Source organism: Bombina bombina, chromosome 6 (genome assembly GCF_027579735.1).
Source record: "Bombina bombina isolate aBomBom1 chromosome 6, aBomBom1.pri, whole genome shotgun sequence".
Taxonomy (NCBI): domain Eukaryota; kingdom Metazoa; phylum Chordata; class Amphibia; order Anura; family Bombinatoridae; genus Bombina; species Bombina bombina.
In genome coordinates, this window is record NC_069504.1 from 758695068 (window position 1) to 758721224 (window position 26157).

The 26157-nt window shown below is 40.6% G+C and overlaps 1 protein-coding gene across 1 annotated transcript in view; it reads right to left on the reverse strand.

Moving 5' to 3' along the window:
- Positions 1–26157, reverse strand: part of PLPP5 (phospholipid phosphatase 5) — a 478158-nt gene that overhangs the window by 436801 nt on the left and 15200 nt on the right. Inside the window, exon 2 of the mRNA XM_053718033.1 lies at positions 13489–13579. Within this exon, the coding sequence (XP_053574008.1) occupies positions 13489–13579 (91 nt within the window). The remainder of the gene's footprint in view (positions 1–13488; positions 13580–26157) is intronic.

The following is a 26157-nucleotide window of genomic DNA, read 5'->3' on the forward strand; positions in this document are numbered from 1 at the left end:
TACAGCTACCTCCACAATTCCAGCTTCCATCCCAATCACACCAAACAAGGTATCATCTACAGCCAAGCTATCAGAAATCACCGCATTTGCTCTGACACAAAAGACAGAGATCAGCACCTGAGTACACTGTCAGAGTCATTTAGGCAAAAGGGCTACAAGGAAAGGACAATATTTAAAAAAATCAAATCTGCCCTAAAAACACCACGGGAAAGACTCCTACAATACAAAGAAAAGGAAAACAAAACAAGAACCACTCTAGTAGTCACTTACAACCCTACTCTGGAAGGAGTGCGCAAAATTATTTAAGAGCTACAACCACTAATGTCAGAGGACCCCACACTCAAAAAAATATTTCCTGAACCCCCCATACTAGCATTCAAACAACCGCCTAACCTGAGACAGAGATTGGTCCGCAGCAAATTAACCACAGAACAGAAGCTTACACAGAATGGCACTGCACGATGCAACAAATCACTCTGCAAACTGTGTCAACATATATGTGACAACAACACAGCCAGACACAAGAACGCGTCATACAATATTAAAGCATCCTATTCGTGCTCATCTGCTAATGTGGTGTACATGATACAGTGTACAGCGTGTGACAGAGGTTGCTACATTGGAGAAACTGACCTAAAGCTGCATCTCAGAATGAATCTTCACAGACACTCGATCAAAAACCACAAGGAAAATGAATATTGTACCCCTGTTGGTCATCACTTCACCCAGACTGGTCACTCCATCCTTAACCTCAGGATTAAAATTCTTAAAGGGAATTTCAAAGACTCTCATGAACGAAAGGCATTTGAGATGAAAATGATCACACATTTCAATACCAGAAATGAAGGACTTAATGTAGACTCTGGCTTTCTCACACACTACCATAACTTTCTATAATCTCTCATCTTATTGTCCTATATTGGTTTCTTTTTCCTTTTGTTTTTCCTCTCATCTGGCCTATTTACTCTCCTCTGTTTATTTATTCTTTCTGGCTATTCTCAGCTATTTTCTCCTTCAGACACATTCTCTGCTTTTATGACCCCCTCTCACCCCCCTCCCTCCCTTCTATTTGTTGTATGTGATGTGAATCTATATCAGAATGATCAGTATTGCTTTAGACCCGAGGAAGAGAGGAAAACTCTTGAAAGCTTGTCTTTTAAATATTATGTTAGTCCAATAAAAAAGGTATCACTGCATACTGCAATACTTTGTTTTTTGAGCATCTATATATATATACACACACACACACACAGATATATACAGTATATACATATATTTACATACAGTATCTCACAAAAGTGAGTACACCCCCACATTTTTGTAAATATTTTATTATATCTTTTCATGTGACAACACTGAAGAAATGACACTTAGCTACATTGTAAAGTAGTGAGTGTACAGCCTGTATAACAGAGTTAATTTGTCCCCTCAAAATAACAACACACAGCTATTAATGTCTAAATCGTTGGCAACAAACGTGAGTACACCCCTAAGTGGAAATGTCCAAATTGGGCCCTATTAGCCATTTTCCCTCCCAGGTGTCATGTGACTCGTTAGTGTTACAAAGTATCAGGTGTGAATGGGGAGCAGGTGTGTTAAATTTGGTGTTATCGCTCTCACACTCTCTCATACTGGTCACGAAGTTCAACATGGCACCTCATGGCAAAGAACTCTCTGAGGATCTGAAAAAAAGAATTGTTGCTCTACATAAAGATGGCCTAGGCTATAAGAGGATTTCCAAGACCCTAAAACTGACCTGCAGCACGGTGGGCAAGACCATACAGCGGTTTCTCAGAACAGAGCTCACCATGGTCGACAAAAGAAGTTAAGTACACATGCTCAGCGTCATATCTAGAGGTTGTCTTTGGGAAAAAGACGTATGAGTGCTGCCAGCATTGCTGCAGAGGTTGAAGGGGTGGGGGGTCAGCCTGTCAGTGCTCAGAACAGATGCTGCACACTGCATCAACTTGGTCTGCATGGCTGTCGTCCCAGAAGGAAGCCTCTTCTAAAGATGATGCACAAGAAAGCCCACAAACAGTTTGCTGAAGACACGCAGACTAAGGGCATGGATTACTGGAACCATGTCCTGTGGTCCGATGAGACCAAGATAAACTTATTTGGTTCAGATGTTGTCAAGCATGTGTGGCAGCAACCAGGTGAGGAGTACAAAGACAAGTGTGTCTTGCCTACAGTCAAGCATGCTGATGGGAGTGTCATGGCCTGGGCCGGCATGAGTGCTGCCGGCACTGGGGAGCTACAGTTCATTGAGGGAACCATAAATGCCAACATGTAATGTGATATACTGAAGCAGAGCATGATCCCCTCCCTTCGGAGACTGGGCTGCAGGGCAGTATTCCAACATGATAACGACCCCAAACACATCTCAAAGACAAAACAATAGTTTGTGTTGCTGGTAGCTCCAGCACGGCCTCACAGGTTTTGGTATGCGGATTTTGTTTGGATGTCCAGTTGCCAACCTTGGCCACTTCCATTAAGGCCAGACCTTCTGTCTCAAGGTTCGTTTTTCCATCAGTATCTCAAATCATTAAATTTGAAGGTATGGAAATTGAACGCCTAGTGCTTAGTCATAGAGGTTTCTCTGACTCAGTGATTAATACTATGTCACAGGCTCGTAAATCTGTTTCTAGGAAGATTTATTATCGAGTTTGGAAGACTTATATTTCATGGTGTTCTCATAAATTCTCCTGGCATTCTTTTAGAATTCCTAGTATTTTACAGTTTCTTCAGGATAGTTTGGATAAGGGTTTGTCTGCAAGTTCCTTGAAGGGACAAATCTCTGCTCTGTTTTATTTTACAGAAAGATTGCTAAGCTTCCTGATAGTCACTGTTTTGTACAGGCTTTGGTCCATATCAAGCCTGTCATTAAATCAATCTCTCCTCCTTGGAGTCTTAATTTGGTTTTGAAGGCTTTACAAGCTCCTCCCTTTGAGCCTATGCATTCTTTAGACATTAAAATACTTTCTTCTGCTAGAAGAGTTTCCGAATTATCTGATCTTTCTTGTGAATCTACTTTTCTGATTTTCCATCACGATAAGGCAGTTTTGCGGACTTCATTTAAATTTCTACCTAAGGTTGTGAATTCTAACAACATTAAAAGAGAAATTGTTGTCCCTTCTTTGTGTCCTAATCATAAGAAATATTTGGAGAGATCCTTACATTCTTTGGATGTGGTAAGAGCTTTGAAATATTATGTTGAAGCTACTAGAGATATCAGGAAGACTTCTAGTCTATTTGTTATCTTTGCTGGTTCTAGGAGAGGTCAGAAGGCTTCTGCCATTTCCTTGGCATCTTGGTTAAAGCTTTTGATTCATCAGGCTTATTTGGAATCGGGTCAGGTCCCGCCTCAGAGAATTACAGCTCATTCTACTAGATCAGTCTCCACTTCGTGGGCTTTTAAGAATGAAGCTTCAGTTGATCAGATTTGCAAAGCAGCAACTTGGTCTTCTTTGCATATATTTACTAAATTCTACTGTTTTGATGTATTTGCTTCTTCGGAAGCAGTTTTTGGTAGAAAAGTTTTTCAGGCAGCTGTTTCAGTTTGATTCCTCTGCTTATGTTTAAGTTTTTTCTTTTCATTATGAAAATAAACTTATAATTTGGGTTGTGGATTACTTTTTTTCAGTGGAAAATGGCTGTTATGATTTTATCGCTCCCTTTCTAGTGACTCTTCTGTGGAGTTCCACATCTTGGGTATTACTATCCCATACGTCACTAGCTCATGGACTCTTGCCAATTACATGAAAGAAAACATAATTTATGTAAGAACTTACCTGATAAATTAATTTCTTTCATATTGGCAAGAGTCCATGAGACCCACCTTTTTTATGGTGGTTATGATTTTTTGTATAAAAGCACAATTATTTCCAAATTCCTTTGTTGATGCTTTTTACTCCTTTCTTTATCACCCCACTACTTGGCTATTCGTTAAACTGAATTGTGGGTGTGGTGAGGGGTGTATTTATAGACATTTTGAGGTTTGGGAAACCTGGTAGGATTGTATATCCCATACGTCACTAGCTCATGGACTCTTGCCAATATGAAAGAAATTAATTTATCAGGTAAGTTCTTACATAAATTATTTTATATATATATATATATATATATATATATATACACACACACACACACACATGCATACATACATATATACACCACATAACAAATACTCAGCACACCAAACAGATCAAATTGTATAATATTTAATATCATCAAAATTCCAAACAGAAAAATAAGGTGAAAGGAACCCAGTCCATCCCCATTCAGACCTGCATACAAACGCAGGCGTCCCTATGGGAAAGAAAAAAATGTGTCATCTCCAAACTGAGCACAGTTCAGCAAAAGAAAGCACAGGGGTAAAAGAACTTTTGTAATCCACTTGTAGTGAAACAGAACACGTAATTTTGATTAAAGTTGTACTAACGTTATAACAAAGTTCAATCCCCAGCTGCTACAGTGTCTACTTTAATGTCTTGTAAGTACAACATTCCTCTCCTCCTGAACCTCACAATTCATCTGTTAATATATACATAGCAGAGCGGTATTAGTATGAAATATTCCCAAGCCTGGGGTATACGCTATATCCATATATCTTTAACAGTGTCCCAGAAGCATAAAACGACCTCTGATATAACTCGTGTGGATGTGATGTATAGCTCCAGTGTCCGGTGTGTCAGCTAAAGTATCAAACCAACCCTTAAGAGCCCAAACTTGCCATTTGAGTGATACGGCCCATACAGTATACACAGGTGATAAAAGTATACTCCTTCCTGAATGGCGGCATGAGAAGCCATATTGGCTAAACGTTAAGATTGTCTTGAAAAACACTGCCTGTATCGGCTGAAACGTTGACTTGTACATTATTTGATTTATACAAATATAAAAAACTGTTATCATTGGAAAGACCCATGAGTTCCCTCCTGTATACCTTTTGTATATATATATATATATATATATATATATATATATATATATATATACACACACACACACACATACACACAATTCAAAGTACAAATGGCACTAAAAACACAGCTCCAACACAGCGTTGCATATCGGAAAGCAGGCTGAAGAGAGTGTATAGGCTAACTCAAAGTGTCCGTCAGAAAGCCAGACATAGCAGTATGATATAAACACTGTGACAGGCAGCTCAGTTCTGAGCTCCTACCTTTGTGAAAGGAACTGCGGATTAACTCCTGTTATGGCTTACAGCACAGGCTCACCTCCTCAGAGTCCAGATAACCACCACTTTTCTTTCAGGATCCTTACCTTCTAACACCCAAGTTGGTAGGTACGTTGCGATGTTAATACATTCCACTTTAATGAGCTTTTGATCCGACTTGCTCCGGGTGCTATGCAAGTAACACTGGTGATGATGCCTGCTCACGTGATCGCTATTGTACCAATCACAAAGGAAAGCTGCTAAACGTTACATGGTGGAAGACGCCAGGTAATGCAGCAAAATTAAAAAAAAAAATCAGAATCCAACAACGTAGCTTTAAAACAAAGCTTTATTCACCCAAATTAAATATCAGCAAGGTGTGTGACATGTTTTGTCAAGAGTGCCTTAATCATAGACATGACCTTAGTTAGAAACATACGGCCAGATTACAAGTTTTGCGTTATGTCTAGCTCGCTACTAACTTGCAAGTTATTTCCACCGCTCACCTGTAATAGCGCTGCTATTACAGGTTTGCAAAAAACAGCGTTTGTGGGCAATATGGCAGTGTTGAGCTCCATACCACACACAAATACCAGCGCTGCTTTGAACTGCTTTGATGTGCTTGTGCACGATTTCCCCTTAGACATCAATGGGGAGAGCCGTAACGCAGCCCTATTGATGTCTATGGGGAAAGAAAATGTATGTTTAAACCTAACACCCTAACACAAACCCCGAGTCTAAACACCTCTAATCTGCTGCCCCCGACATCGCCGACACCTACATTACACTTATTAATCCCTAATCTGACGCCCCCAATGTCGCCGCCACCTACATAAATTTATTAACCTCTAATCTGCCGTCCCCAATGTCGCCGCCGCCTACCTACACTTATTAACCCCTAATCTGCTGCCCACAATGTCGCTGCCACCTACCTACACTTATTAACCCCTAATCTGCCACCCACAATGTCGCCGCCACCTACATACACTTATTAACCCCTAATCTGCCGCCCCCAACGTTGCTGCCTCCGTCACTATACTAAAGTTATTAACCCCTAAACCTCTGGCCTCCCACATAACACTAAATAAATATATTAAATGCTAAACCTAACCCTAAGTCTAACCCTAACACCCCTAACTTTAATATAAATGAATTAAATCTAAATAAAACCTACTATTAATAACTAAATAGTTCCTATTTAAAACTAAATACTTACCTGTAAAATAAAACCTAAGCTAGCTACAATATAACTAATAGTTACATTGTAGCTATCTTAGGTTTTGTTTTTATTTCACAGCTAAGTTTGCATTTATTTTAACTAGGTAGAATAGTTACTAAATAGTTATTAACTATTTACTAACTACCTAGTTAAAATAAATATAAATTTACCTGTAAAATAAAACCTAACCTGAGTTACAATAACACCTAACATTACACTAAAATTAAATAAATTAAAAAAATACATTTATCTAAATTACAAAAAATAATAAACACTAAATTACACAAAATAAAAAAAGAAATTATCAAAAATAAAAACGAATTACTCCTAAACTAATAGCCCTATGAAAATAACCCCCCCCCCAAAAAAAAATAATAAAACCCCTAGTCTACACTAAACTGCCAATAGCCCTTAAAAGGGTCTTTTGCGGGGCATTGTCCCAAAGAAATCAGCTCTTTTACCTGTAAAAAAAAATACAAACAACCCCCCAACAGTAAAACCCATCACCCACACAACCAACCCCCCCAAATAAAAACCTAAGCTCCCCATTGCCCTGAAAAGGGCATTTGGATGGGCATTGCCCTTAAAAGGGCATTTAGCTCTTTTACGGTGCCCAAAGTCCCTAATCTAAAAATAAAACTCCCCCGATAAACCCTTAAAAAAACCTAACACTAACTCCCCGAAGATCCACTTACAGTTTTTGAAGACCAGACATCCATTTGACTATGAGCCTGTTAAGATATGAGAGTGTCCACCCCCTTCATTAATTAAGAGTCTCCCTCATATTCAAATGTTAAGAGTAAGGAAAATTGTCTCTAATGAGCATTTGTTAAATTTGAGATTGGAAGAAATGGGAGCTAGATTTATAGAGAGGGGTTACCCAGTCACATTAATTGAAAAAGAAATTAATAAAGTAAAATCTATCCCTAGATTTGACATATTGAAACATAAGAATCTAGATGTGGTTTCCACTAGTAAAAAGGAAGTAACTGAATATAACTCTCAAAGTAATGAAATACAGTGGATTATTAGGAAACATTGGGGTATATTATCCGAATGTAATCCGAATATAAAAGCTTTTAAACAATACCCCATGCCTGCTTATAGGAGGAGTCCCAACATACAATTTAAATTGTTAAAAGCAGATATTGGGACTAATGTTAAAAAGAGAGTTAGTTAATATTGGTTCCAAAAATTTGGGATGTTACCCCTGCTTGAGTTGCTCATGCTGCACGAATTTGACTAAAGGTCCTACTTTTTTGCATCCCCATACCGGTAACAAATATTATATTAAAGGGTTTTATACTGCCTGACTACATATATTATCTACATGGTTAAATGTCCATGTGGGGGGTATATATTGGGGAGTCGACTAGAAGTGCCAAGGATCGCATTATCGAGCATAAAAGTAACATACGTACTGGTAATCTTAAAGCCCCATTAAAGCCCCATTAGCTCTAGGCAAAATACCGCAGAAAGGACAAATTCCTCCAACGTTATAATGATGAGGAAAATAAAAAAGAACCCATCAGGCCAAATAATCATTCTGCTCAATTCCTTCATGATATCCCTTAAGAAGGATATTGCTAAAATCTCAGACCCCGTCTGAGGGAATAAGATCACCGGTCACCTCTCTTCTGATTAGTCCCTTGATGAGCCCCATAATAAATAAAAGGCAAGGACTTAGCCTCCAGGGTCTTCTGCTGTGGAGCAGACACAGCAACTCCAGGTATAGCCAGCTTTTTTCGGCATCTGACAGGGACCTGGGTAGAAAGGAAAGCAGTGTAAGCGTAACACTGGCTGCCTGATGTGAGTGTTAGAACAAATTGCTGGAGGGATAACAGAAACTACTCCAAGACCTCCAGCAGCTAACAGCTACCAATACTCTTACTCAAGAGGATTACATGGACACAGCATAAACCCCAGTCCTGACTTGAAAGGGAAACTACCCATTAAAGGACTTAGATATATTCTTTCTTCAGAGCACCGTCTTCACACTCCTTGTCAGGAAGGTAAAGAATGACTGGGGAATTACGGGAAGTGGGAGGATACTTAAAGCGTTGCCGGGGTGTCTTTGCCTCCTCTTGGTGGCCAGGAGCTGAATTGCCAACAGTAATTGAATGGAATAGTGGACTCTTCATGCCATTGGAGAGAAATAGAGGTAGCACTTTGGTAGTGTGAGGGTTGCGCTTAATGCATCTTGTTGGTTTTTTATAAAGCTCCATATGACTGGATGACACTCTTCTTCCCCACACTGCAGAAAAACAAAATGTATGCTTACCAAATAAATTCCTTTCTTTCCTGCAGGGAGAGTCCACAACTTAATCCCTTAGTGTTGGGAAATACAACACCTGGCCACCAGGAGGAGGCAAAGACACCCCATCCAAAGGCTTAAATATCCCTCCCACTTCCCCTATCCCCACAGTCATTCGGCCGAGGGAACGAGGTAAAGAAGGCAAAACATTAGGGTATAAAGGTGCCAGAAGAAAAACAAAAAAGGAGCTGCCTAAACAAGGAATAACTTATGGGCGGGGTTGTGGACTCTCCCTGTCAGGAAAGAAAGGAATTTATCTGGTAAGCATACATTTTATTTTTCTTTCCATAAGGCAGGGAGAGGCCACAAACTTAAAAAACATCATTCTAAAAAATGACAAAATTCTACGACACCAGTGTCTGAATATCCTTAAAATCTAATAAAAAGCAAAAATACGTGTGTACAATTACTAATATGCTGAATCTACTATATCTATACAATTGCTAAAAATATTAGCTAAAATAAATCTCTAACTAGATACAATGTTAAGATGTGATTTGCACATCCCTGAATAAACCTTATTTAGGCAGTTGTAAAAGTCGAAACATATTCCAATGGTTTCTATTATAATTAAACTTGCTCAGCTTTTTGTTCAATAGCTGTTCATTAATAGTATATAGAAACAGTTCACACAAGGTTACAAATCTGAGATGTTTCCAAACGAGATATTTGTAAATTTTCAACCCTTTGGGTCCGTAATCTTTAACACAATATGCAGTGTGTCTCAGGTTTTAGCCACTTATTGTACTATGGTTAGAAAGTTTTTACCTTGATTCCGTTATAGCAAACTTATTGATTCACAGAGGGCAGTCTTTCCATGTACCTCTCAGTGAGCAGCTGTCACTCACTTCCCCTTCCTCGGTCAGCTGTTTTGGAGATTGAAAAAAACACAATCAATTTAATAGATAGAAGCTCCTACCGTTCACACCTCTGAATCCTGATCTTCCTTCAGGTTTTACCAGTAACAGGTTCAATTCGGTGTACGGTTCTGGGAGCAAACGTAGTAGTGATCTCAGGCAGTTCCAGATCAATATTCAGTTCTTTCCTTTCAGCTGGAGCTGTTAGACAATGTATCCAAACGTATCGGCTGTAAAGCCTTTGTCTAGATCTGATAGGGTCGATATCTGTCCCTTCTCCAGTCCATCCTGAAGAAAAGATAACATTTTGGCACGAACCCAGAGGGGGCCAAGCCTTGAGAGAATTGAAGATTGCCCGGAGTTCCAAGATATTGATTGGAAGAGTGGACTACTCCTGAGTCCACAACCCCTGTGCCTTCCTGGCACCCCAAACAGCTCCCCAGCCGGATAGACTAACGTCCGTAGTCACACTCTTCCAGGATGGTCTCAACAAGCATGTGCCTTGGGTCAGGCGATCTTGACAGAGCCACCAAGAGAGCAAGATTCTCGACAGACTGTCCAGAACTTCTTTTGTGACGGATCAGAATGGTCGCTGTTCCATTGTCTCAGCATGAATAGCTGTAAAGGTTTGAGATGGAATCTGACAAAGGTAATGATGCCCATACAAGACACCATGAGTCCAATCACCTCCATACATTGGGCCACCGAAGGTCTCAAGGAGGCCTGGAGGACAAGACATGCTGTTGTTAGCTTGCAACATCTCTGATCAGTTAGCAAGATCTTTATGGCACGAGTTTATAACTGAGCCCAGGAAATTCACTCTGGCATTGGGAGTAAGTGAACTCTTTTCCAAGTTTATCCTCCATCCATGTGATCGTAGAAGACTTAGAAGAAATTCTGGGTGATCCCTTGCTAGACGAAAAGATGGTGTCTGTACAAAGTTATCATCCATGTAAGAAGCTACTGCTATACCTCGAGTTCTGGCAACTGCTAGAAGAGCCCCCAGAACCTTCGTAAATATCCTTGGAGCAGTAGCTAAGCCAAACGGAAGTGCTATGAACTGGAAGTGTTGATTCAGAAAGGCGAACCTCAGGAACTGTAAATGTTCCCTGTGGATGGAAACGTGAAGGAATGCATCCTTCAGATCTAATGGTAGTCATAAACTGTCCTTCCTGAACCAGGGGAAGGATTAATCTTATTGTCTCCATCTTGAAAGAGGGGACACTTAGAAATTTGTTAAGACACTTCAAGTCCAGAATTGGATGAAAAACCACAAAGAGGTTTAAATAGAACCCCAGACCTCTTTCTGATGCAGGTACCGGGACAATTACTCCTACGGAGACTAGATCCCGTACGCAATCTAAAAAGGCTATCCTCTTCTATGCTCTTGTAGACAGTCTGGAGATTAGGAATCAGCCCCTGGGTGGATGAGATATGAATCCTATCCGGTATCCCTGAGATACGAACTCCAGAACCCAAGAATCCTGGACATCCTGAGACCAAGCATCTGAGATAAACGACAATCTGCCCCTACTCGATCCGATTCCGGATCGGGGGCCACCCCTTCATGCCGATTTGTTATCGGCAGGCTTCTTCGCCTGTTTGGACTTGTTCCAGGACTGAGCAGGCTTCCAAGTGCTCTTGGGCTGCTCCGGTTTGTATGAAGATTGAGATTGTTGGGATTTGTCCGAACGAAAGGAGTGAAAATTAGAGGACTGCCGTCCCTTAGGTCTGCTGTACTTATCCTGAGGTAAGAAGGCACCTTTCAGAATAAGATCTTCCCCTTGAAAGGAAGAGAAAGGCGTCTGGATTTAGAAGTCATTTCCATGGACCAAGAACGCAAGACCTGAAGCCTTAGCATTCAGGCAAATAATTTGCATATTCGCATCACAGATGGAAGAATTAGCTACTCTTAAAGCTTTAATTCTCTCCTAAATATCCTCAAGGGGAGATTCAACTTCGATAAGTTCTGACGGGGAGTCGCACCAGTAGGTGGCAGCCCCGGAAACTGCAGCCACAGATTGAAATAAAAATCCTGTGTGTTGGAACATTCTCCTTAGGAAAGTTTCCAACTTCTTATCCGTCATTAGAAAGAAAAGAGGGCAGTGGCTTATATGGCTAATGAGATACTAGCATGTATTAAAAGAGGTAGAAAAGCATAATTTTGTTCTGAGGACCAATCACAAAAAAGACATTGCAGAGTTAGGAAGAGTTCAGAGAAGGGCCACAAAACTAAATATGGAGTATTTAAACTATGAGGAAAGGTTAGCCAAACTGGGTCGGTTTTCCCAAGAACAAAGGCCCTTGAGAGTTGATATGACTACTTGATATAAATATATTCAAGGCCCATATACAGAGATGGCAGAAACTCTGTTTATACCTTGGAAATTCTATGTGACAAGAGGTCACAATTAAAGGCTGGAGTAAGGGGGTGTAATCTTCAGCAACATAAATGTTTTTTCACTGTAAGATCAATCAAATTGTGGAACTCATTGCCTAAGAAGTTAGTGAATGCAAATACCTTAGATACATTTAAAAATGGCATAGATACATTTCTGGCTAGAAACAGAATTCAGGGATATGATTGCTTGTGTTAAATGGGTCACCTTTTTAATGGAATTAATTTAAGCTCAAATGGAGCTTCTTTATAGGTTAAACTTAATAGTCTTCTGTCTTCTTCAACCTCATCTACTATGTTAATATGTAAACTGTGGAAATCATTGCCTAAGGAGGTAGTGAATGCCAATAAACATAATTTTGAGATGTTGGGGCATATGTATCAAGCTCCGTAAGGAGCTTGATGCCCCGTGTTTCTGGCGAGCGTGCAAGCTCGCCAGAAACAGCAGTTATGAAGCAACGGTCACAAAGACCGTTGCTCCATAACCTGTCCGCCTGCTCTGAGCAGGCGGACAGACATCGCCGGAAATCAACCCGATCGAATACGATCGGGTTAATTGACATCCCCCTGCTGGCGGCCTATTGGAAGCGAGTCTGCAGGGGGCGGCGTTGCACCAGCAGCTCTTGTGAGCTGCTGGTGCAATGCTGAATACGGCAAGCGTATTGCTCGCCGTATTCAGCAAGGTCTGGCGGACTTGATCCGCACTGTCAGATCAGGTCCGCCAGTCCTTGATAACTAGAGGCCACAGTTTGTGTTAAATGGGACTGCTTTCTAATTGTATTAATGTAAAAGTTTAAATGGCAGCTTCTGGGATCTGTGTAGGTTGAACTTGATATACTTCGGTTTTCTTTCATCCTCATGTACAATGTTACTATGTTATTTTAAATGCTATGTCCCTTTAAGTAATGAAATTTAACGCATGAAATGTATAGCAAATATAAATTTAAATTACTTTAAAAGTTAAACCGATGTATTTTTCTATTCATTGTTTGCCTGTAGTTGAGAACTTGCAAAATACTTCTGCAAATCAGTAGAAATAATGCTTATTCCTAATTTTTTATTAGAGCATGCCATTTAAACACTTGCAATGCCGCAACTCTGTGTTTAACTCTGGAAAGGGGGTTAAACACAGTAAAATTACAGCTTGAGAGCCGCAGAACAAGTGAAAACTGCTGCTGACCCAATAAGCAATAATAATTGCTGTGTGACTACCTCTTCTGACTGGGTGACAAGTAGTTTCTGATCAGGACCAGCAGTGCTCTGCCATTCATGAGCAGTAATTTAAATGTGTTTAACCCCTTTGTGGGAGTTAAACACACAGAGTTGGGGATTGCTAGTTTTAATATTAAATGCTCTAAAGAATGGCCCATTAATATTAAGCACACTTATTCTCTCCAGACTGGTAACTTTTTTTATCACTCTATATTGATGTAGAGCTATCTTTACAAATATGTTATATACATTTATTTTATATATAAATATACACATATACAGAATAATGTGCACCAAAATTATGTTTACCAAGCCCTGCTTCCCGCATATCTGTGGAATCTGCTTGACCAAAAAGACGAACTAGAGCCACCACTGAAAGGGGTGATAGAAAGCAGATGAGCTAGAGAGAAAAAAAGGAGAAACATGAGTTAGTAATGTTGGAAATCATTCTTAGTCAATGCAAAACAAAGAAAATTGTATAAAACATATTTAAAAGAATGTATTCTACTTAAAACATCAATAAGATATATTTTAACTACAGAGAAGAAAAAAACAATCAATCAATAAGTTTTTATAATAAAAACTAGAATGCTGGGAAAACTACCAAAATTAAAGGCAATTGGTTGGATAAAAGAAAAACATTGGCCTAAGTGTCAAGATGCACTTCATGCAAGTCCTATGAATGTGTTTGAGATGCAGCAATTACAGTGAACTGATAAAAGTTTATCAACTGATACAAGGATAGGCGTATACAAGATGTTTGACAGAAGCTTAATTATGGCTACCCCTATAAGAAGCCATATCCATGGCAGTTTAAGTAGGCACTTTAAATTCAGGAAAGTTTCTCCTGTGCCCAACGGATTGCAGAATAAATTCTTCTGGCACCAGAATTCTTGAGCACCATCAGTCCTCTTCTAACACAGAGCAAAGTAAAATAGTAATCTATGAGCCTGATATTCCTAGAATCCAAGTAGAAACTAAGATACCTTACTAGAAAAAGCCTGGGGTTGCTTATTCGTTAGATTCTGAGTGAATGAGGTAATCACCTCATAACAATGAATGAATGAAATGTGAAAAAAATGTGATGGAAATATATAAGGAGAAACAAGAGTAGAACACCAAATCCTTAATCTGTGGACAGAGCCATGAGGTCACAGTTCTGTTCTCCTTTTTAACTCACCTCATAATCCAAGAGAATCAAAGCATCTATCTAGTTTAACCCATTAATGACCATGGATGTACCTGGCACGACCTCAGTCAAATTGAGCACTGGAAGCGATCACAATCTTCCAGCCGCTCTCAGGATATTTCAGCGATGCCTCGATATTGAGACAACATGCAATACCCTTTAGGCATTAACAGATGCTGGCTCTCTCTGCATCAGCCAGCGATGGTGATGATCGTTGGTGGTGTAGGAGGGATAGAAGGGGGCGAAAGGAGGGTGGGAGGGGGCGTGAGAGGGGCGGGAGAGGGTAACACGCAACAGAAAAAAAGGTAGTGAGTGGGAAGGAGGGAGAGAGGGATAAGAGTTGGGAAAAAGTGTCAAGAGAAGACCAAGTTGCAACTGTGCAAATCTGTTCCACAGAAGCTTAATTTTAACGTCACTGAGGAAGCAACAGCCCTCGCGGAATGAGCTGCGGAATCTGTTGGCGCTCTACAAATAACCGATAATAATAACCCTCTCAGGAGGCTGCTGTCCAGCAGTCTCATATGTAAAACCTATGATGCTTGTCAGCCAAAAAGAAAGGGAAGTAGCCATAGCTTTCTGTCCCCTGCGTTTTCCTGAGAAAACTCAGAATAAAGAATAAGACTGACGAAAGTCTGCAGTCGCCTGCAGGTAAAAATGTAAAGCATGGACCACGTCCAAATTGTGCAAAAGTCTTTCCTTCTCAGAAGAAGGATAAGGACACAAGGAAGGTACAATAATCTCCTGATTATTGTTCCGAACAGAAAACAACCTTAGGAAGAAATCCTAATTTGATACGCAAGACTACCTTATATTTCTAAAAGAAAAAGATAAGGAGACTCATACTGAAATGCTGATAGATCTGAAACTCCCTGAGCCGAAGAAATAGCCACAAGAATTAAAAAACCTTTCAAGATAACAACGTAATATCTAAAAAAAAAGCATAGGCTCAAACGGAGCCCCTTGAAGGACATTGAGAACTAAATTAAGACTCCATGGAGGAGTAACTGGCTGAAACACAGGCCTGATCCTCACCAAAAAAATTGTACACATGGGACATCCGCCAGACAATTGTGAAACAAAACAGACAATGCCGAGATCTGACCCCTTAGGGAACTCATCGATAAACCTTTCTCCAAACCTTCTTGAAGAAAATATAAAATCCTAGGAATCCTAACTCTTCTCCATGAGTAGTCCTTGGATTCACACCCGTAAAAATTTTTACACCAAATCTAATGGTAAATTCTTCTAGTTACAGGTTTACGAGCCTGAATCATGGTCAATATGACTGAATCAGAACCCACCCCCGCTTGGATAAGATTAAGCGTTCAATCCCCAAGCCATCAGCTTCAGAGAAACTAAATTTGGGTGAAGGAAGAAGCCCCTGAATTGGAAGGTCCTTCTGCAACGGAAGTTTTCAGGGTGGTAGAGATGAAATCCCCACCAGATCTGAATACCAAATCCTGCGAAACCAGGCCAGTGCTATGAGGATCACCGGGCCCTTTCCTGATTGATTACTCGAGGAAGAAGAGCAAACAGAGGAAACAGATATGCTTAATTGAAGGTCCAAGGGGCCGTCAGAGCAACTATCAGTTTTGCCTGGAGGTCCCTGGATCTTGACCCGTATCTCGGGAGTTTGGCATTCTGACTCAATGCCATGATATCTAATTCCGGCTGACCCCACTTGAGAATCAGGCTTGAAAACACTTCTGAATGGAGTTCCCACTCCCCCCGAAGAAAGGTCTGCCTGCTCAGGAAATCCGCCTCCCAGTTGAGCTAGGCCAGAAGAGCACTGTAGATCACTCTTAGTTCCAGAATGTTTATGGGTAAAGCAGACTCTGACTGAGTCCAAATTCCCTGAGTCTTTAGAGAGCCCCAGACTGCTCCCCACCCAAAAAGGCTGGCATCTGTTGTCACAATCACCCAAGAAGGATTGTGAAAGCATGTTCCCTGAGAAAGATGATCCAAAGACAACCATTGTAGAGAGTCCCTTGTCTCCTGCTCCAGAAGAGACTGCAGAGCTCTGAAATAGAAGCGAGCAAACGGGATGATGTCCATTGTTGCCACCATCAGTCCGAATAAATCCATGCCCTGAGCCACTGATGGTCGAAGAAGTGGACTGAAAGGCTAGACAAGTATCGATAAACTTAAATATCCTGACTTCTATCAGAAAAATCTGCATAGACAGAGAGTCTATCATGGTTTCTAAGAAAGTTACCTTGAAATTAAGGAACTCTTTTCTAAATTCACCTTCCAGCCACGGGATCTTTAGGAAGGACAACAGCAAGTCCGTGTGGAATCTTGCTAACTGAAAGGACGGCACCTGAACTAGAAAGTCGTCCAAATAAGGCGCCACTGCAATGCCCTTTGATCGAAGCACCGCCCACAGGGATCCCAGAACCCTTATGAAGATCCTGGGAGCTGTGGCAAGACTGAAAGGAAACGCCACAAACTGGAAGTGGTTGTCCAGAAAAGAAAAACAATTTCCAAGCAGAGAGAGTCCCTAGTCCTTAAGAACTTGTGATGATCCATGTGAATGGGAACATGGAGATACGCGTCCTTTAAATCCCCTGTTGATATAAATTGATCCTCCTGGATCAAAGGAAGAATGGAACTAATTGTGTTCATCTAGAAGGACGGTATCCTGAGAACCCTTTTTTTTTTTTTTTTTTTTAACTCTTGAGGTCAAAAATTGGGCTGAAGTTTCCCTCTTTCTTGGAAACCATGAACAGAAAACAAACAAAACTTGATTGAGAAGGAGAACCTACCCCCTTATGGTTTGGGTGTACTCCCCTCATGTTGTGTCAGCAAATTTCTTAAACTGATTTCCCCTATTCTAAGTCCGATAGGGTCTCCATGCTTGGAAGGAGGAATAAAGAAATTCCCTTTCCACTAGATTACCTTAAAGGGGCCTACTCACGTAAAGGCCCTTCCTAATGCGAAAGATATGTCTGTCCATAGAAACAGGCAACGCAACAAGCCAGTTTGACGCCGAACTAGAAAACAGTAGTCACACCAACTGTAGGTTGACAATGTAGCTCCTCTAACTATTAATCATAGGGTCCGTCATTTTATTAGAAAAACCTACTGGTATCAGAGAAGCAAAAACTTCGTCAAGAAGCTCCTGATCAGAAAAAGGAATTTACCTCATTCAAGACTGAGAATTCCTTGTCTGGAATTTCCGAAAAAACTTCCCCCTTAGCTGCAGGGAAGAAACATTCGAAATAAACACCACTGAGTCATTCACCCTATTCTGAGTGAAAAAGACCTCCTGCTCAATTTTTTTACCAACAGCGTGGGTAAAAGGAATAGGCAATGTATTAAAAGTAGGGCATACATTTTTTATAATACTTAAGGAGAAATTTCACTATGCTCCTAAGCAGTATGTGCCTAGCAGAAGGATTAGAACAAGTCTATCCTGATCAACTAAAGATTTCTCAACAAATGAGAAATAGAAGCGGATTGATAGAACAGCATTTGAATCCAAGCCTAAAACAAGAGACCTCTGGAAGGGCCTCTTGGACCACCTTGAATCGTAAAAGATGGATTACACAAATAAACAGCTGGATTCTTTAACAAAATTAGCACATAAAAAATTTTACTGTCTCTTTAAATGTTAAAAAGTAACTTTTTATTTCTGTGTGCAGGGAAAAGCTAAATTATCATGCAAACATTGCCGGACTTATTAACAACGTTATTTCTTTGTTCACAGACATCGCTTATGACTTTGAGCAAGCGATGTCTTGTGCAGCAATTCCTGAGGGAAATTGTAAGGAACCGCAGGGCACTGCATGTGAGTTGGAAATTGTAATGTATACTTCTTTAATCAATCTGCCTTACATATGGCAGAATACATAACAAAGACTTAGGCCTCTAGTTATTAATGTCTGGCAGACCTGATCCGACACTGCGGATCAGGTCCGCCAGACCTCGCTGAATACAGCGAGCAATGCTCAGAGCAGGCGGACAGGTTATGGAGCAGCGGTCTTTGTGACTGCTGCTTCATAACTGCTGTTTCTAGCGAGTCTGAAGACTCGCCAGAAACAGGGGCTATCAAGCTCCTTATGGAGCTTGATAACTAGAGGCCTTAGTCTGGATTCTTTAACAAACTTAGCACATAAAAAATGTTACTGTCTCTTTAAATTTTAAAAAGTAACATTTTATTTCTTGTGTGCAGGGGAAAGTTAAATTATCATGCAAACATTGCAGAACTTATTTCTTTGTTTACAGACATCGCTATTAACATATTGACAGCGTAGCTGTTTTATATTCTTACGTGGTCAGACATGGTTGCACCTGTATGAGAAAATTGTCATGACTATTAAACTCTGTCTACTCCTCAGCGTAACCCAGTTGAGGCGTCAGAAAGCCTCTCTATACTAGTGCCGTCTTGAGCGCAATAATTAAACAAGTATTCCTTTGATTCTTCCGATAACCAGAAGTGCTATAAAGGAAGTGTTTCTGAAAAGCGCCATCCTCCATTTCTAGCGTATATCAGAAGCACTAGGAAGGAGGAAGAGACCCTTTGGCGCCGTTTACAAGCTCCGCCCCTCATGGGCGTTACTCAAGCCATCTCCCGGTCACCATAGATAGAATAAAGGCACCGGGAGCAAAAGGATAGATCCTACTCAATTTAAAAGAAGATCTTTACTCTAGTCGGCTGTTAGTACTCGTGGAAACACCACTCCCCGTTATTACACAAATAACTAAGTCAAAACATAAAACAAAATCTCCCGGTCGCCATTTCTAAGAATAGACACCTGGGGCAAACGGACATACTGAACAGATATAGTTTAAACAGCTGCTCAGTCCAATCCTACATGACCGAAAATCCTTGTTTACAGTGTTTCTTCTGGTTACTAGATGATCTGCAATAGAATCTTGCACAGTTTCTATGTCGTCAGCACCCTTAGGCAATATAGACAACTCGTCACAGAGCACACACTCTTGAAAAAATATTAGCTTTAGTACCACTAATAAGACCAGCAATTTAGTCTATGTTTGCTCAAGAGTCTCATACTGCAGTTTCTCAATGTAAAACATGTCAGTGCCTGCGTCCTAGCTGCCATAATGTCCCCTAATAACTAGGGAAATCTGAGTTAAAGTTCAATGAGGTCTGATGTAAATTAATAAAGTACCCCAACTTTTTCTGAGATCCTCAATCCCCAGAAATAAAGTCAGCACTTACCTCATTTTCTGCCTGGCAGCAAGGCAGTTCTCAGGTTTAAGAGGTCCTCTCCCTCCCATGGACCTGGAAACAAACAAGAATCCTGAGTAAAAATCCATCAGGTTTTCTTAGTCAGGGCAGCATCAGTATGGGAGGCGCAGTGAGAATTATGTCCCACCAGTTCCCATTGCTCTAAAGCCACCAAAAGCTCTACTGTAGAGACTGATATGGACTATGGCTACACCCTAGAACAAAGCAGAACACTCTGGCACTACATTAAAAATAATAAACTCTCGATTTACGAATCTAATCTAACACCTCACTTTACCTCTTCCTATCACTAACGTAGGGAAAGAGAATGACTGGAGTGGGAGGGAAGGGTGCTCTCTGCTTCCTCAGGAGGTGAATATCCCACAAGTAAGGATGAAATCCGTGGACTCATCGTGTCTTTAGAAATATATATACATGTAAAGGGGTTTTCAGGGATTCCTGACAGATATCAGTTTAACTATCTCTAATTTTGAAAAAAAAAAATGTGCTACTTGTACTTATTGCCCTATAACTTGCAAAAACGCAAAGAACATGTAAACATTGGGTATTCATAAACTCAGGACAAAATTTAGAAACTATTTAGCATGGGTGTTTTTTGGTGGTTGAAGATGTGTAACAGATTTTAGGGGTCAAAGTGTGTTTTTTTCAATTTTTTAATCTTATTTTATAAAAAGTTTTATAGTTAATTATATATGATATAAATAATGGTATCTTATGAAAGTCCATTTAAAGGGACAGTCTAGTATAAATTAAACTTTCGTTATTCAGATAGGACTTTTCATTTTAATCAACTTTCCAATTTACTTTTAACATCAAATTTGCTTTTTTCTCTTGGTATTCTTAGTTTAAACTAAACATAGGTAGGCTCATATGCTAATTTCTAAGCCTTTGAGGGCTGCCTCTTATCACATGCTTATTAAATCTCTTCAACACAAAGAGACAAAAAGTACACATGGGTCATATAGATAACACTGTGTTCAGGCACAGGGGGTTATTTAAGATTTAGCACAAAACAATGCTAAATTTAAGACAATAGATAATAAACAGTCACAGTCATGTGATCAGGGGACTGGAAGAAGGTTCCTAGATACAAGGTAATCACAGAGGTAAAAAGTACATTAATATAACTGTGTTGGTTATTCAAAACTGGGGAATGGGTAATAAAGGGATTATCTATCTTTTAAAGCAATAACAATTCTATGGTAGACTGTCCCTTTAATGGCGAGAAAAAAATGGTATATAATATGTGTGGGTACAGTAAATGAGTAAGAGGAAAATTACAGCTAAACACAAACACCACAGAAATGTAAAAATAGCCCTGGTCCTTAACGGTAAGAAAATTAAAAAATGGTCTTGTCATTAAGGGATTACAAATCTTTAGAGAATAAAGGGATAGGAAAGTCAAGATTCAGATAGAGCATGCTATTTTAAGACACTTTTAAATTCACTTTTTTTTCAAATGTACTTTGTTCTCTTGATATCCATTGTTGAAAATTAAATTAATTTGTACATATCCTACACTTAGCTTCCTTGTGATAAGTGCCTGCATACATTTGTCTCTTGTGATTAGCTAACTAGATGTTTACAGCTAGCTCTTAGTAGCACTTTGCTGCTCCTGAGAGAAGCTTAGGAACGGTAGTTCTCTGCTGGTTCTTGCAGCTGTGACATGTATAGAGGTTATGCAGTACATATTTTTGGGTTAAGGGGTTAAAGAGTGCTACAGCATTGTGACAAGCTTATATGTAAGCCAGGTTACCTCCTCATTTTTACTGGAATATCCATAATTAAACAAAGCATATTAGTGAAGTGTTATATTATTCCCAAAAAAGGAATTCCTGCTAACATCAAGAAGAATTCCATGATGTGCATTTCTTTAACCCCTTAATGACAACTGACGTACCAGGTACGTCATGCATTAACAAGCAGTTAATGACAATGGACGTACCTGGTACGTCAGTTGTCTAAGAGAGTGCTGAAAGCGATCGCAATCGCTTCCAGCAGCTCTCAGGGTATTGCAGTGATGCCTCCATATGGAGGCATCCTGCAATACCTTTTTAGAAGACTCCGATGCAGAGAGGGCCACTCTGTGGCCCTCTCTGCACCGGTAGCGATGGTGCCGGTTCGTTGGTGGGTGGGAGCGCAACAGGGAGGCGGGTGGGAGGCCCATCGCTACCCGGCATCCGGTTCCTAGAAGTGCAATGTGCACGCCGGGTGCCGGGAGCCGGGAGCGTGCGGGGGGCGCGCATGCGTGTGCGCGCATTAGCTGGCCACTGACACCAATGAGGAGGGAAGAGGGGGGGGGGGAAAGATTTTTTTAAAAAATAATATAAAAGGATCTGGGAGGGGGAGGGGGTATGGGTATTGTGGGGGGCTGCTACACTACAGAAAACCCCCCAAAAAAGCAAAAGAGCAAAAAATAATTTTGTTTTTGGGCAAATTGGGTACTGGCAGACAGCTGCCAGTACCCAAGATGGCCGCAATTAGATAGGGGAGAGGGTTAGAGAGCTGGGGGGGGGGGGGAATCATGGAGGTTGGGGCTAAGGCAGGAGTCCATCACAGCTAAAATATTTTATTTTTTTTATATAAAAAAAAAAAACTCCTTTTATTTAGTACTGGCAGACTTTCTGCCAGTACTTAAGATGGCGGGGACATTTGTGGGGTGGGGGAGGGAAGAGAGCTATTTGGGAGGGATCAGGGGGTGGGATGTGTCAGGTGGGAGACTGATCTCTACCCTAAAGCTAAAATTAACCCTGCAAGCTCCCTACAACCTACATAATTAACCCCTTCACCGCTGGGCCTAATTTACGTGTGTTGCGCAGCAGCATTTAGCGGCCTTCTAATTACCAAAAAGCAATGCCAAAGCCATATAAGTCTGCTATTTCTGAACAAAGGGGATCCCAAAGAAGCTTTTACAACAATTTGTGCCATAATAGCACAAGCTGTTTGTAAATAATTTCAGTGAGAAACCTAAAATTGTGAAAAATGTAAAGTTTTTTTTTTTTTATTTGCTCGCATTTGGCGGTGAAATGGTGGCATAAAATATACCAAAATGTGCCTAGATCAATACTTTGGGTTGTCTTCTAACAAAAAATATATACATGTCAAGGGATATTCAGGTATTCCTGACAGATATCAGGGTTCCAATGTAACTAGCGCTAATTTTGAAAAAAAGTGGTTTGGAAATAGCGAAGTGCTACTTGTATTTATGGCCCTATAACTTGCAAAAAAAGCTAAGAACATGTAAACATTGGGTATTTCTAAACTCAGGACAAAATTTAGAAACTATTTAGCATGGGTGTTTTTTGGTGATTGTAGATGTGTAACAGATTTTGGGGGTCAAAGTTAGAAAAAGTGTGTTTTTTTCCATTTTTTCCTCATATTTTATTATTTTTTTTGTAGTAAATTATAAGACATGATGAAAATAATGGTATCTTTAGAAAGTCCATTTAATGGCGAGAAAAAACATAATTTATGCTTACCTGATAAATTTATTTCTCTTGTAGTGTATCCAGTCCACGGATCATCCATTACTTATGGAATATATTCTCCTTCCCAACAGGAAGCTGCAAGAGTCCACCCACAGCAAAGCTGCTATATAGCTCCTCCCCTAACTGCCATATTCAGTCATTCGACCGAAAACATGCAGAGAAAGGAAAAACCATAGGGTGCAGTGGTGACTGTAGTTCAAATGAAAAAATTACCTGCCTTAAAGTGACAGGGCGGGCCGTGGACTGGATACACTACAAGAGAAATAAATTTATCAGGTAAGCATAAATTATGTTTTCTCTTGTTAAGTGTATCCAGTCCACGGATCATCCATTACTTATGGAATACCAATACCAAAGCTAAAGTACACGGATGATGGGAGGGACAAGGCAGGTACTTAAACGGAAGTTACCACTGCCTGTAAAAAACCCTTTCTCCCAAAAATAGCCTCCGAAGAAGCAAGGTATCAAATTTGTTAAATTTGAAAAGTATGAAGTGCAGACCAAGACTCCGTCTTGTAAATCTGTTCAACAGAAGCCACATTTAAAAAAGGCCCAAGTGAAAACCACAGCTCTAGTAGAATGAGCTGTAATCCCTTCAGGAGGCTGCTGTCCAGCAGTCTCATAAGCTAAATGAATTATGCTTTTTAACCAAAAAGACAGAGAGGCTGCTGAAGTCTTTTGACCTCTCCTCTGTCCAGAATAGACAAGAAACAAGGTGAACGTTTGATGAAAACTGTAGTAGCTTGTAAGTAAAACCTTAAAGCACAAACCACATCCAATATTGTGTAATAGACGTTCCTTCTTTGAGGAAGGATTAGGATACAAGCATGGAACAACTATCTCTTGAGTGATGTACTTGTTAGATACCACCTTAGGAAAAAACCCAGGTTGGTACGCAGGACTACCTTATCCGTACGAAGGACCAGATAAGGAGAATCACATTGTAACACAGATAACTTGGAGACTCTACGAGTCGAGGAATTAGCTACCCAAAAGGAACTTTCCAAGATAAAGATTGATATCTACGGAACAAAAAAGGTTCAAACGGAACTTCTTGAAGAACCATAAGAATCAGGTTTAAGCTCCATGGCGGAGCAACAGTTTTAAACACAGGCTTGGATCTAACCAAAGCCTGACCAAATGCCTGAACGTCTAGAATACCTGCCAGACGCTTGTGCAAAAAAAATAGACAGAGTAAAAATCTGTCCCCTTTTAAGGAATTAGCTGACAACCCTTTTCTCAAAAACATCTTGGAGAAAAGATAATATCCTGGGAATCCAGACTTTACTCCATGAGTAACCCTTGGATTCATAACAATCAGATATTTACACCATATCTATGTTCAATTTTCCTAGAGACAGGCTTTCATGTCTGTATTAAGGTATCAATGACTGACTCGGAGAAGCCATGCTTTGATAACATCAAGCGTTCAGTCTCCAGGCAGTCCATCTCAGATTGATTCTATTTAGATGGTTGAAAGGACCCTGAGGTAGAGGGACCTGTCTCTGAAGCAGAGACCGTGATGGAAAGGATGACATGTCCACCAGATCTGCATACCTGGTCCTGCGTGGCTACGCAGGCGCTGTCAAAAACACCAAAGCCCTCTCCTGCTTGGTCTTGACCTCCGGAGGAAATCCCACTCCCCCGGAAGAAAAGTCTGACGACTTAGAAAATCCACCTCCCAGTTCTCAACACCTGGGATATGGATAGCTGATAGACAAGAGTGAGTCTCTGTCCAGTAAATTATTGTAAGACTTCTAACATCGCTAGGGAACTTCTGTTCCCCCTTGATGGCTGATGTAAGCCACAGTCGTGTATATTGTCCGACTGAGTATGATGTACCTCAGAGTTGCTAACTGAGGCCAAGTCTGAAGAGCATGGAATATCACTCCCAGTTCCAGAATATTTATTAGAAGGAGGGTCTCCTCCTAAGTCCACTATCCCTGAGCCTTCAGGGAGTTCCAGACTGCATCCCAACCTAAAAGGCTGGCATCTATTGTAACAATTGTCCCATCTGACCTGCGGAAGGTCATACCCTTGGACAGATGGACCCGACATAGTCACCAGAGAAGAGAATCTCTGGTCTCTTGGTCCAGGTTTAACAGGGGGACAAATCTGTGTAATCCCCGTTCCTCTGACTGAGCATGCATAGTTGCAGCGGTCTGAAATGTAGACGTGCAAACGGTACTATGTCCCTTGCCGCTACCATTAAGCCGATTTCATTCATGTACTGAGCCACCGAAGGGCGCGGATGGGATGAAAAAAACACGGCAGAAATTTAGAAACTTTGACAACCTGGACTCCGTCAGGTAAATTTTAATTTCTACAGAATCTATCAGAGTCCCTAGGAGGGAAACCCTTGAGATTGGGGATAGAGAACTCTTTCCTTGTTCACTTTCCACCCATGTGATCTCAGAAATGCCAGTACTACGTCCGTATGAGACTGGGCAATTTGGATGTTTGACGCCTGTATCAGGATGTCGTCTAAATAAGGGGCCACTTCTATGCCCCGCGGTCTAAGGACCGCCAAAGCGACCCCAGAACCTCCATAAAGATTCTTGGGGCTGTAGATATCCCAAAGGAAAGAGCTACAAACTGGTAATGCCTGTCTAGAAAGGCAAACCTGAAAAACGATGGTGATCTTTATGCATCACAATGTGAGGATAAGCATCCTTCAAATCCATTGTAGTCCTCTATTGACTCTCCTGGATCATAGTTAAGATGGTACGAATAGTTTCCATCTTAAATGACGGAATTCTGAGGAATTTGTTTAAGATCTTTAGATCCAAAATAGGTCTGAAGGTTCCCTCTCCTTGGGAACCACAAACAGATTTGAGTAAAAACTCTGTCCCTGTTCCTCTCTTGGAACTGGATGGATCTCGTACACAATGTAAGAATGCCTCCTTCTTTATCTGGTTTGCAGATAATTGTGAAAGGCGAAATCTCCCCTTTTTTTGGGGGGGAATCTTTGAAATCCAGAAGATATCTCTGGGATATAAATTCCAATGCCTAGGGATCCTGGGCATCTCTTGCCCACGCCTGGGCAAAGAATGAAAGTCTGCCCCCTATAGGATCCGTTACCGGAT